The sequence below is a fragment of the Neovison vison genome, chromosome 8 (genome assembly GCF_020171115.1).
Source record: "Neovison vison isolate M4711 chromosome 8, ASM_NN_V1, whole genome shotgun sequence".
In the NCBI taxonomy this organism is placed as follows: Eukaryota; Metazoa; Chordata; class Mammalia; order Carnivora; family Mustelidae; genus Neogale; species Neogale vison.
In genome coordinates, this window is record NC_058098.1 from 125,711,299 (window position 1) to 125,725,013 (window position 13,715).

Below are 13,715 nucleotides of genomic sequence, written 5' to 3' on the forward strand. Positions count from 1 at the left end.
TGGGTGGCTCAGTGGGTTAAAGCCTCTGCTTTCGGCTCGGGTCATGGTCCCAGGGTCTTGGGATCGAGCCCTGCATCAGGCTCTCTGCTCAGCGAGGAGCCTGCTTCCTCCTCTCTCTCTGCCTGCCTTTCTGCCTACTTGTGATCTCTGTCTGTCAAATAAATAAAACCTTTAAAAAAAAAAAAAAGCTTTAAAAACTCCAGTTTGGCAGTTTTGTGGCCTGTCCCACTTTAAAAGAACTGGAATTCTGTAGATAAATTTTGAGCACCGTCTCTGCGCCAAGCCTGTGTGTGCTAAGATGCTGAGGATGGACTTTTCATCAGTCTTCTACACCAGGCATCGAAGGCTATTTCTGAGACTGCTTTTAAGAGTACAAGGGATGATGGTTTTGTGTTCATGCACATGTGTGAGTGAAGACGTGTGTGCCAGAGCTGCTTGACATCCACCTAGGTTAAAATTTGGGTTTCTAAGAAAGATTTTGTATGAATAGACTGGAAATTTGAAAATGACTAGTAAGACAAAGATCTCATTACCACTTCCCTGCTTAACATGGCTCTCACAGGACAGTGTCCAAACTTGTTAGCATAATTTTCTGCATCACCTTTGAAGAGCGCCAGGAACGCAGGACCTGTGAGGCCTAGCATATTCTCTCCAGGTGCTAGCCAGTAGTTGTTCACAGTGGTGTGTTTTGGTTTTCTTCGCGGGTATCTCCCATGACCACCTAGCCTATGAATACTCTACACTGAGATCTTTCTTCAGCCCCACAGTGGACACCCGAAATGGTCTTTGATGCCATTTTTAATTTTATCCTATTGATGTCACAGCAGAAAACAAGAGTACGTCTCTTATACAGGCAAAGTCCTAAGAAATTTTCAGACATCTGTGTCATTGAGAAAAGCTGGGGACTAAGACTTGCTGGAGGAAGAAAAAAACCAGAAGGGAATGGGTGCAGCACCCTCTGGCTGGTCTGCTCCCACAACAGAAGTGAGACCAGGGATCAGGTAATTAAAAGCAAAGCACCCTCTTTCTCATTTCTTTTCCTCCATCTTAAAGCACTGCCTCCTAACTCCTCGATCCTCAGCAGAGGAGTACAGCCCAAGGCTTCCTGGAGACAAAAGGGGTAGATGAAGCAGCCAAGATGACATGGACCCGTATCTCATGTATGACATTATGTGACACGTATCGGTGAATCTATGCAGGAAGTAAGTACTGACCGACCAGCCTCTCAATCTTAATTCCAAGTCCTCACTGACAGAATAACCCTGACTATGGCTAAGAAATTTTCTCAGCTATGTCAAGAGAAAAAAATTCTTTAGCCATATTGCCCCAGGCTCTACATTGGGCTGGTTATAAAACCCAACTGGGAATTCCCATAACTTAACAGTAAATATAGATGAAAATATGCAGTACATATGGAAACAAGTTCAGAATCATAATATCCCAGTGTAAGGGCAAAACTAAATAAACGCAAAAACAAGCTCAGAACCACACATTCTTTTCAAAAGTAACTTCCTAGTGTAAGCGTATAGCTCCAAGACCTAACTCACCTTCATTTGTTCAGGCGTGGTGGTCTTTTCCATTTGGGTGAGGGGAACTTGTCCCTCTAAGTCCAAAAACATTGCAAGGTCACGTAAAGTGTTCAGATCTTAACGCCACATTGCTTGGCTATGGGGTTTGAACAGAATATGTCCCTTCAATTAGAGAAGAATTCTGAGCCTGTGAGGTGAGTGGGAAGTTAATACCTACCTTGTAGGGCTGCTTAGAGGGTTGCATAGAGGGTTGGTGGCAATTTCATTTAAAAATACATAGAACAAGGCCAAGCATGTACAGAACTCACATCATAGCTGTTTATCATTCCTGGCTACTTGGAAGGCTCCCTTCCACTCTTTCCCAAGGGCAACTGACTTATGGAGTCCTTAAAGCACTTCCTTCCTGCAATAAGGATGGACAGGAATTTGTTAAGCACTTAGCCTTTATTTTACATACCATTTCCAAAGAGGACATTGTGTAAGTCAGCAGCCAACAGAATTTCTAAGAGAGGAAGTGACAGCAAAGGTAACTGGCTCAAGTCCCTCTGTGTATACCATATACATTTCATGTCTGAGCACCTTGTGTATCTGGCTTAAGTAAGGCAGTGTAGATTGTGCGAACAAGAAATCTGTATTCTGTGGTCAGAAATGGCTACGACATGCATCACGCAAAATGCACAACCTGAAATGCTTTGATCTGCAACCAAAGTTTCCTCAAGCAAAGATGCGCGTGAACGATGATGAACACATACGGAGCAACTTGGGCAGAGCACGGAAAATGCTGTGGGGCTGTGACGTTAGCGCACTGATCAAGAGCCCCGAGCAGGAGGAGCCGTCCCAGTGGCCGAGCAGGCTAAGAGGGTGAGCAGCCGCCATCTCCAGCCACCTCGAGTTCCTTCCTGCCTTCACTCTAAGTTGAGCAGCTCCACGTCAAAGATGAGAGTGGCATTGGGAGGGATGACACCAGGGTGGCCCGTGGCTCCATACGCCACATCAGGGGTGCAGGTCAGCTTCGCCCTCTGCCCCAAGCTCATCTAGCAGGGATGGGGGCAGATGGGGAGAGGAGAAAGAGGACCCAGCTTGATTTAAAAGAAAAAAGTAAGATAACTATGGCATTTTCCCACACCATCCTCAAGGTTAACTCTGAAGATCTGAGACGAATTTTCTGAGTGGCACACTGGAGTGACGCAGGATTTAGAGTCCGCCTCAGACCAGCAGAGACTTCACTGTGGGGCAGTCACTTCCACCAAAGCAGTCCCAAATCCATTCATCCAACAACCACTGCTGGTTATTCAATTAGCGCATGGCCCCAAGACTTCGATTTGTTCATAATCGTTCCTCACCCTCTTCCAAAAGAACGTAAAAAGGTTGTATAAAGGGCACACATCCAAATATACACTCAAGGAGTTAACAGGAGCAGTCCATTAAAGACATGAAGCAATCAGAGGCCACCGCGAGGTAGGGAGGGCTGAGGCACCTACTCTAACAGAGCACTGAATGGCCTCCGAGACCGAGGGAGAAGGGCATGAACCAGGGCTCCCCACGGCAGTCATCAACACCTGGCACTGGTAGGACAGGTGAAATTTGAATAAAGCGGTGAAATCTGAATAAATCGATTTTTAAATTTTGAATAACCAACCCCCAAAATTGAATGGATTGGTTCATAGTTCTGTATCAATGTTTATGTATCATTGATCACAAACTCATGTATAATTTGATCATTGTACTACGGTTATGTAAAATGTTCACATGTGGGGAATCTGGGTAAAGAATATATCGGAACTATTTCTGTGATATTTTTGCAAGTCTGAAATTTTTAAGTTAAAACAAAACAAAAAACTTGGGTCTCCCCACTCTCCTGCTGCCTCAGTCCCAGACAGCTGGTGGCTCACAGGCCTCCAAAGCTAGTTCCGAGCAAGCCTGGAGGGATGTGCTTGGAATGAGAGCCCCCAGTGTGATTGAAGGGGTCATGCTGGCAATGAGAGGGAAGGGGTGGGGGCACAAAGCCAAGGACAGAATCTGGCTGGCATTCCTGGCAGTAGAGGCCAAGCCACGGCGGTCTGTAATAGGGCAAGAGCAGCGTACTGAGCCCAGACTCCCCAAATGCCCCCTACTGAGGATTCCCATCCTACCTGGGCGGCACCCTCTTCAAAACCCTTGATGACTTCCTGTTTGCCAATTCGGAACTTGAAAGGTTTGTTTCTGTCTCTGGAGGAATCGAATTTCTTCCCATTTTGGAGCATTCCTGTGAAAGCAAGAAGAGGATGGAGAAGGGCAGTGGCCAGGAGTTAACTCCCGGATCTGGGGCCGCCTGTCTAAAACGGAATTCCTGGGGCGCCTGGGTGGCTCAGCGGGTTAAAGGCTCTGCCTTCGGCTCAGGTCATGATCTCAGGACCCTGGGATCGAGCCCCGCATCAGGCTCTCTGCTCAGCAGGGAGCCTGCTTCCTCCTCTCTCTCTGCCTGCTGCTCTGCCTACTTGTGATCTCTGTCTGTCAAATAAATAAATAAAATCTTTAAAAAAAAATAAATAAAATGGAATTATTATTCTGCAAAAACCTGTGCCTCTTCCAATCTCCCCACCTGCCCTGTCACCTAAGCAAGAAACCCCAATACTTTGCTCTGCCTTACCCCACACACAGCCTATCACGAAGTCCTACACATCTCTGCAATCTACCTACTTTCTCCATTTCTTCTACCACCCCATGACTCCACCATATCCCCATCATGTCTCACCTGTGTACGGAACACCCTCTAACTGGTCTTTGCACCCACTCTCCTTCCTCCGTTCCCGCAGGAGCTCCCGCAGGCAGAAAAGGCCTACACTGCGTGCAGGCACTTCCAGACCCGGGTGCAGGCACTTCCAGACCCAGCGGCTGCTGTCTGATAACCCTCTCTGCTTCCCCCTGCCTTGTCCTATTCAGGTCACACCTTTCTCAAATACCTCTGTCCTTTTCAGGTCACACCTTTCTCATGTCCTATTCAGGTCACACCTTTCTCAAATACTTCTGTGCTTTACAGCCTTTCCTGTGTCACTTCCTCGGCCCAAGGATGTTTCTGCCTCAGGCTGCCTCCCCACCTGCTTTTCACAAGGTTCTCCTGACATGCAAAACCCAAAAGCCATATCATTCCTTCTGGCAATGAACAGAGCAAAGTGACCCAGTCAAGGGTGGCCACCAGACCCCATAAAAAGGGCCTATTTGAAGCTGGAACAGCTCAATGCTGTCTCCAAGTGTAGTTGCCTTGTCATCCCTGATGTACAAATATTGTCTCATGCCTGCCGACTAAGGCTCAAGAGCTGTTTTTCTGTTTTTAGATCATATTGGTGATTGGCTCAAAGATCAGACCTTCTTTTTAAAGATTTATTTTATTTTATTTATTTGAAAGAGAGAGAGTGGGAGAGGGGAAAGGTCAGAGGGAGAAGCAGACTCCCTGCTGAGTAGGGAGCCCAATGTGGGACTTGATCCCAGGACTCCAGGATCATGACCTGAGCCAAACGAAGGCAATTGCTTAACGAACGGAGCCACCTAGGTGCCCCAGATCAGACCTTCTATAAACGATGCCCTCCCACGATTTCTTCCTGCACCCCGCAGATCACAACAAAAGGCAATTTTAGACTAGAGAAAAATCTGGCCCGTAAGTTCAGAGACGGGATTCTGACTTCATGCTGGCAATAACTCCCTGTGTAAAGTTAGGTAAATCACTTCCTTTCTCATGGCCTCAGTTATGCCATGTTTAACATGGGAGATAGGGACAGGCTTAGTGTGTGAGCATCTATGACTCCACTTCCTAATTCCTACCACTTAAATGTATGCAAGGGGCAGTCTCATTTTCCTGCTTTCTGGGTAGAATAAAATGGACTCTTACTCTGGGTACAAAATCAGGCAAAGGAGAAAACCCTGAGGCTACACAGATGGATACTAAGGAGATAGTACAAACTCAGGCACACACACACACAGGTTGCTAAGATAGAGATACCTGTGCGAGCTCATGGGCACTTATGCACCCACATTCGTTAGAAAGATCCAATGGTCAAACAGATGCGAAGAGAAGATTTAGATCCACGAATCTACATACATTCACCCAGACGCATACTTGGACAAGTACACATACGACTATTCACACACACATTCCCTTTGAAAACTACTTTCTCATTTCCCAACTTCTTCAGGTTTCACATGACTTAATATACTTCGGACCATATATAGTCATCTACTGCTACAAGTTCAGCCGAAACCATGCAGCTCAGAAACAGAAGCACATATATATGGTGACCTGATTCAACAAAGGTGTCATGGCAATGCAGCAGATAAAGGATGATTTTTTTTTAATAATTAATGGTGCTAGATCAATTGCATATCCGTATGGAGAAAAAAAATGAACCTTGACCCTTACCTTATGCACACATAAAAACCGATTCCAGATGAATGAGAGACTTAAATATGAAAAATAAAATAATAAAGCTTTTACAAGATAACAAACAGAAGGATATCTTCATGACCTAGGGACAAAGATTCCTGAACTGAACACAAAAGTACTAACTATAAAGGAAAAGATCAGTATGTAGAACTTCATTAAAATTAAGAACTTCTAGGGGCGCCTGGGTAGCTCAGTTGGTTAAGCATCTGCCTTTAGCTCAGGTCAAGATCCCAGAGTCCTGGGATCAAGTCCTGCATCGGGCTCCCTGCTCAGCAGGAAGCTTGCTTCTCCCTCTGCCTCCTGCTCCCCCTGCTTGTGCGCTCTCTCTCTCTCTGACAAATAAATAAAATCTTCAAATAAAATAAAGAACTTCTATTCATAAAAATGCCATTAAGAGAGTAAAAAGACAAGCGCTGGCATGGGCGGTGATTTGAATCAGTATAACTAACAAAAGCCTTGTATCTACAATATATAAAGAATTCCTGGGGCACCTGGGTGGCTGAGTTGGTTAAGCATCTGACTCTTTTTTTTTTTTTTTTTTTAGCATCTGACTCTTGATTTCAGCTCAGGTCATAATCTAAGGTTGTGAGATTGAGCCCCAGGTCAGGCTCTGTGCAGGTGTGAAACCTGCTTAAGATTCTCTCTCTCCCTCTCCCGCTGTTCCTCCACCCCATGCTCTCTCTCTCTTAAATAATAATAATAATAATAATTTCCATTAGTCAATAAGAAAAACACAGCCAACCCAATTTTTATATTGGACAAAACAAGAGCAGACTAAAGAGTATCTCCAAATGGCCAGTAAGCACATGAAAAGGTATTCAACTTCATTCGTCACCAGGGCAGTGCAAATAAAAAACCACAATGAAATACCACCGGACACCCACCTCGGTGGGCCGAAAACAAAACAAAAACATGGTGATGCCAAGTGTGGATGAGGATGCAGGAGAACTTCAACTCTCGTACATGGCTGGTGGCAGTGGAAATCAGCAGGACCACTCTGGGAGGCTGTCTGGCAGTATCTGATAAAGCTGAGCGTTGCTATATAATCCTGTGCCCAAGTAGCACTGCTGCTGGGTGTATACCAACCAAAATGTGTGCACATGTCCACCGAAAGACACCTACAGGACTGTTCAAAGCAATACTATTCATAATAGCTAAAAACTATCAACAACCCAAATGTTCATCAATTGTTGCAAAGATAAATTGTAATTTATTCATCATACAATGAACTGTACGGGAATAAAAAAGAACAAATTAGGGGCCCCTGGGTGACTCAATGTGTTAAGGATCTGACTCTCGATTTCAGTTCAGGTCATGATCTCAGGGTCATGGGATCGAGTCCCCATGCTGGGCTCCATGCTCAGCGCAAAGTTTACTTGAGATTCTCACTCTCTCCCTCTCCCTCTGCCCCTCCCCCTGCTCATATGTGCATTCTCTCTCTCAAATAAATAAATCAATCTTTAAAAAAAAAAAAAAAAGAACCAACATAATCTCACAGACATAATATTGAGTAAAATAAGCCAAACACAAAAGAGTGCATACTCTATGATTCCATTTCTATGATATTCAATAAGAGGACAAGCCAGCCAATTGATGGGGACAAAGGTATGCTGGTTACCTTCAAAGAGGTCTGATGACTAGGAGGAGGGATTAGGTAGATGCCTGGGCCGGAGCTCATTCTGGAAATGTAGATGCTGGTCCGGGTGGTGGTTAGATTTAAGTGTAATCACTTCGAAAAATTTCATTGAGCTGTACATCTCAGATTTACGTTCTCTGCTGTGCTTATATTTAATTAAGAAGTTTACCAAAAAGTCCCATACAGTTCCCTCTAGGTTAGAGGAAACAGTCCCTCCCTAAACTAGAGGCACTCATGTCCAACGTTAGTGTTTTTTTTTTTTTAAAGATTTTATTTATTTATTTGACAGAGAGATCACAAGCAGACGGAGAGGCAGGCAGAGAGGGAGATAGAGGGAAGCAGGCTCCCTGCTGAGCAGAGAGCCCGATGTGGGACTCGATCCCAGGACCCCGAGATCATGACCCGAGCCAAAGGCAGCGGCCCAACCCACTGAGCCACCCAGGCGCCCCCAACGTTAGTGTTTAATGCACATCGCCTGCTCTCTGTATCTACTGTGAAAAGTCTTTGCAAAAGGATGTTGTGGTTTTAGTAACTTGATAAGTACTGGTCTGTCTACAACATGTAGAACAGATAAATCAATTACACAGGTCAGAGGCCCCAGAGGACTCATGGTAATTAGGCCACATCACCGGGAGATAAAACACAGCTCTAGCCCACTGACGTCAGCGACCGACAACACAGCTGTTGAGAAATACCCACACTGTCTGCCTAGATTTAACCTGGCACTTCACACTGGCCCAGAGAACTGCTAAAAATGGCCCCATCTGAATATGTCCTAGGAATTAAACTGGCCTTGCTGTCTGCTAAGTGGCTGTCACCAAGTTTGCCACATTGGGAAGCAGGTCACAAGGCAGAGCACTCACCCCTCTGGGAACAAATACCTGCTCGTGATCTTCCTGCCAGCAGTCCTCAGGAACTCCATCTAGAATGTTCCTCAGCCCACCTGACCTTCCAGTATAGAGCATCCAAGAGGGATCGGCAGAGATGTGGGGCCCTTCTCCCATTCCCACGGCACCTTGAGACAGGCATTCCAGTCACCCTCCCAACACTGCCTGAGAGCCTCTGGATCACAGGTCTGTCCCACTCTCCAAACTCCCCAAAGAAGGAAGGAATCCTCCCTTTTCATCTGTGTGTCCACAGTGCCCAGCACAGCATGTTGCATACAGTAGGTACTCAATAATAGTAAGCCAGTCGAATAGTCTGTTTCTGAAAAAAGAAAGGAAATGAAGGAAATGCTGGGGCACCTGGGTGGCTCGGTGGGTTAAAGTCTCTGCCTTCGGCTCGGGTCATGATCCCAGGGTCCTGGGATCGAGCCCCACATCGGGCTCTCTGCTCAGCAGGGAGCCTGCTTCCTCCTCTCTCTCTCTCTCTGCCTGCCTCTCTGCCTACTTCTGTCAAATAAATAAATAAAAATCTTTAAAAAAAAAAAAAAGAAAGGAAATGCTGAGGAAGTCAGCCTCCTCTTCTCTAACAACATTGTAGGAGGAGAGACGAGTCTACAGGGAAGATCAAGGCTCTTAGGGCTTTAAGAAGGGACTTCTACATATCAGACAGGACCAGGAGGGCCAGGCTCCACGCTGCCCACCACAGAGGGAAGAGAATGGAGGTGGCTTAGCTCAGCTAGAGGCTGGTTCCACACGCAGCTCCTGCTGGGACAAGTGGGAAAGGGGTATCCTTGCAAGCCCCCGTTGCTGTATGCACAAGGCTGACTCAAGAAGTGAGGGGAGCCTACCTGTGTAGTGCACCACACACGTCTGTCCCTTCTTGGGGAACGTCCTTCCTGCAAAGAGACGTGAAAGAATAAGGTATTGGAAAAAGTCCCCTGGGATGTTCAGCTGTGCCTGTGACCCGAAGGTCTGGCCCACATTCCCCTCCTCACCATGGAGATGCCCACGGCTCTACTTCCGGCTCTGTGCCTTGTATGAGCCAGGCTGGTCCCTTCACCTCTCTTTATTTGATTTGAACTTTATTCCCTTGCATTCCTCCACTCCACTCTCTCCTTGTTATTTTCCTTTCTTCAACTTCTCCTTTTCCTTTCCTTCATTCATTCCCCAGACATCAACTGAAAGCCTACTACGTGCCTGGACCAGATTCCAGAAACACAGAGCCATCTATGAACTCATGGTGAAGTCAGGGAAACAGACACATAAATAAATAATAGATTATAATGCAGGATGATGGCTGCAATCAAGGATTAAGAAGCATAATCCTGGGAGCCTGGGTGGCTCAGTGGGTTAAGCCGCTGCCTTCGGCTCAGGTCATGATCTCAGGGTCCTGGGATCGAGTCACGCATCGGGCTCTCTGCTCAGCAGGGAGCCTGCTTCCCTCTCTCTCTCTCTGTGACTGCCTCTCTCTCCGTCTACTTGTGATCTCTCTCTGTCAAATAAATAAATAAAATCTTTAAAATAAATAAATAAATAAAATCTTTAAAAAAAAAAAAAAAAAGAAGCATAATCCTTCACACATATTTACTGAATACCTACTACATGCCGAAGCCTGGGCCTGATTTCAGGGACCCGGCAGTAAACCATACAGACAAGATCCCTACTCCTCTGGAGTTCACATTCTAGTGGAGAGAAACAAACAGTACTCAAATAAACAAGACGATTATAAATCATGATAATTCTCTAAGGAAAAGAAACACAATGACAAATTAAAGAAAGACGTGACGGACAGGCCATTTTAGAAAAGGGGGTCCAGGATGGCCTCTCAGAAAAGGTGACATTTGGGCTGAATCTTGAAGGATGAGTAAGATGCTGGGAAAAGCATTGCAGGAGGAGGGAGCTGCCTGCACATCAACTTTGAGACAGAAAAGGATTGGAGCATTTGCAGAAGAGAACCGAAGGCCCTGTGGCTGGAAAGAAGAGAGGGAGAGGGAGACAAGTGGGAAAGAGCCGGATCACGGCGGGGGGCGGGGGGCGCATCGTGGAGCTGGATTTAACTCCAAGTGCAATAAGAAATAAGAAGCCACTGGAGGATTTTAAGTAAGAGAATGACATAATCTGAATTAAGATTTTATAAGATCACTCTGGCTGCTGCGTGTAGGATGGACGATTAGGCGCCTCTTGCAATAATCCAGACAGGAAATCAATTATGGCTTGAATTAATGTGGAGGCAGCAGAGAATAGAGCAAAATAGATATATTTGGGAAACGGGGCTGACAGGGTACATTAACAGAGTGGGGATGGGGTCCAGGAGGAGGGAGAAGGAGAAATTGAGTACAATGCTTGGGTTTTCAGTTTGGGCTACAGGATGGACCGTGAACTAATTCCAGGTGGGGAAGACTGGGGAGGAGCAGATTTGAGCAGTTGGCAATCTTGAAATGCCTATTAGACATCTGAGTTTATATTGCAAGTAGGCAGATGGAGAGTCTGCACTGAAGGTATAAATCTGGGTGGAATTTAAAGCCACAGGCCTGGATGGCAAAGCTTAGGGTGGTTAACAACTGAGTCAACACGTCGAAGACACTACGGGAGTCAGGGAAAGCATCAGAAAGGAGATAAGGGTTAAACTGGGTCTTAAAGGATTAATAGTTTGCCAGAGGAAATAAAGGGAGATAATCTGGGAAGAGAGAACAACACATTCAAAGGGGCAGTCAGCACTAGTGAGAGCCCTGTCTGGCTCACTGCTGTAACCCCAGGGCCTAGCACAGAGTACGTGTTCAATAAATATTTGCAGAATGACTGGTGTGTTTAACCACTTTGCAGGAGCTTGGTGAAGTTGGAGAAGAAGGTGGTAGTGGGGGTAGGGGCTGTAGAAAGAGAGGAGGTTTGATTGTGGAAGGTAAGACTAGGCTAGATCACCATTTGTCTGGAGAACGAAAGGGAAGGCTCATTAAAACACAAGGCAGGGAGGTGGGGTGAGGGTCAGTAGAATGGGACAGGAAAGGTCACACATGCATTTTAAAGGGTCCTCAGGCTATGGTGTGGAAAATAGGTGGTGAGTTAGGGAGACCCAATGGAAGGCAAAAAGGCAAGACTGGAGGTGGGGTGACTAGTTTAGAAGATGTGCAGAAATCCAGGCGAGAGATGATGGTGGCCGGAACCAGGGCGGGGACTAATGGGATGGAGCCTAGAGATGTTCAGCAGAAGGACGAGTCCTGTCAGACTTGCTGTGGGGCTCAACCAAGATGCGGTTGTCCCCAGTGTTAACAGTACAATAGCTCGGCCCTTCCGTGTCTTCTTGCTGGACTCAGGGGTTTAGACTGTTGAAAGCAGAAGGCCAAAGCTCTTCCAGGCTTTCTCTAAAAATCTAATCTCCCTCAAGAGAAAATGCCCCTTGTCCTTGGCCAGGGAGAGAGGATAGCCAGAGAAAACTATAAAGGCTACTTCGAGCCAGGGAAGGGAGAAGAGGCCTCCAGCCCTCTGGCAGAACTCAGTGGCAGGGCTCTGGGGTGTGAGAGGTCTCAGGGTGACGCTTCCTGGGACCCAGCATCATGGTTCCCAGCATGGACAAAGAAACCTGTACCTGCCTGGTGATGGGGTAAGGGCCCGGGACCTCGAGAGACCACTGCTTTTTAACAAGGAGGGTGGCCTGGAACCAAGAGGTCCTCTAATTTCCTAGGAAGGGTGGGGGCTGTCAGTTATGTCTCACATGAAATCTGTCTGTCAAATTCTGCAGAAATGGAGGCTCTGAACTGGATTAAGTTTCATTTTAAAAATTTAAAAATGGCTATTCTTGCACATCCAGACCCATTTATGCAAGAGATGTCTGGCCTGTAAAGTAGTGGTGCCAGTCCCGGGGGCAGGGAAAGGGGAATAACAGAGGAGTGCTTGGGAGTGGGGAGGACAAGGAGCACGAGTTGTTTTGGACTTTCTGAATTGGGTCTCCATGGGACATCCAGGCAGAGGTCGAGCAGCAGTTGGATAAATGGACCACCTTGAACTCGGGTCGTAGGTCTGGGCTGGAGGCTTAAGTTTGGAGGCCATGGGTTTGCAGACGGTAATGAAAGCCATGGGAGTGTATAGGATGGCTGGAGAGGCTGAGTGGGGCGGGGAGGATAAAGCAAGATGCAGAGGCGGCGGAGGGAGCGCTTCTTCCTTCCCAGACTGGCTGGGTCCCCACTACGTCTCACCGCCAGCCCACAGGGGCCGCCCGACCGGAGGCCCGGAGGGGGGCGCGTTAGAAAGGGCTGCCCCAAGCAGAAGGGATCCCTTCCAGCTGTCCCCAGGGCTCACCTAGCAGACAGGGAAAGCAGAGCTAACTAAAGCCCTGCCCTGGGAAATCAGCAGTAGCAGATAAGTGAGTGGTTGCAGCCGCGACAGCGGCGGCCCGAAGCCCCCGGGGCGGTGGCGGGCCGCAGACCCCCGCCTCCTGGCCACCGCCTTCGATCCCCTAGGTGAGCCGGCGCGGAAGGGGATGGTGGAGGATCGTCTACTAGACCCCCAACAATCCTATCTGGGGTCTCCTCCCGCCGCCCCCATCCTATGTCCGCCCCCGACTCAGCACCCTCCGCGCCACCTCTGAATCAGACCCCCGCCCGCCCGGCTCCGCCCCGGGACCCTTCCTCCTCCCCCGGCTCCGCCGCCCGGTACCGTCTCCTGGGGAGATGGTCTCGATCTCCACGCCCATCGCAGTCCCACTGGCCCCGCCTCCGAGGGTCCCCGCTGCTGCCCCGACCCCTGCTCGGCTCCGACCCTGGCCCCGCTGGCGCTCCGGCTCGCCTCCCCGCCGCCACTGCAGAGCCGGAGGAGGTGCGGCGGGAGTCGGGACCTGCGCGGGGAGGGGCCACGGGGAAGGGGGCGGCGGGGCGGAGCGGCGCGGAAAGGTGGGGTCGACTGGGGCGGGGCCCGGGGGAAGGGACCCTGACGCGGCTGCTCCCTAGCTTGGCCAGGCCTACGGTCATCAACTCCGGAGGATGGTGAGGAAGGCATGAGACACCCGCGCATCTATGCATGCATCCATCCATTTATCCATCGATCTATCTATCCGTTCAACACATTTATCTAGCATGTACTCTGTGTTAAGCTCTGGGGAGTCAAGCCGGTCCCACAGACTAGGGGAAAGCCGGCAACTAAACCAACACTTTAAGTACATGCGCTCCCTGGAGTTCAGAATGTTAAGGAAACACCTGAGAGGTATTTACCCTAGCTCGACTGCCCGGAATGTAGGAGCATTCTGGGGACGCGCGGGG

At 48.1% G+C, this 13,715-nt stretch overlaps 1 protein-coding gene across 2 annotated transcripts; it reads right to left on the minus strand.

Moving 5' to 3' along the window:
• Positions 1-1,954: 1,954 nt before the first annotated feature.
• FKBP1B (FKBP prolyl isomerase 1B) lies at positions 1,955-13,271 on the minus strand. 2 transcript variants are annotated; one of them, XM_044262545.1, is made up of 4 exons: positions 13,117-13,261; positions 9,315-9,362; positions 3,662-3,774; positions 1,955-2,563 (listed from the first exon to the last, which is right to left on the minus strand). In XM_044262545.1, the coding sequence occupies exons 1-4, from the start codon at positions 13,151-13,153 to the stop codon at positions 2,435-2,437; spliced, it is 327 nt and encodes a 108-aa protein (XP_044118480.1). In that variant the 5' UTR covers positions 13,154-13,261; the 3' UTR covers positions 1,955-2,434. The 2 variants fall into 2 exon arrangements, with proteins under 2 accessions (XP_044118480.1, XP_044118481.1); XM_044262546.1 differs by having other exon boundaries at positions 2,525-2,608; positions 13,117-13,271.
• Positions 13,272-13,715: the final 444 nt, after the last annotated feature.

Bases quoted from the DNA above. Each gene is read 5' to 3' on its own strand.
- FKBP1B (XM_044262545.1), bottom strand. From the start codon at position 13,153: ATGGGCGTGGAGATCGAGACCATCTCCCCAGGAGACG. The intron at 3,775-9,314 runs GTAGGCTCCCCT...TTGCTTTCACAG, and splicing joins GTGTGTGGTGCACTACACAG to GAATGCTCCAAAATGGGAAG. The intron at 2,564-3,661 runs GTAGGATGGGAA...CATCCCTGCTAG, and splicing joins TTGAAGAGGGTGCCGCCCAG to ATGAGCTTGGGGCAGAGGGC.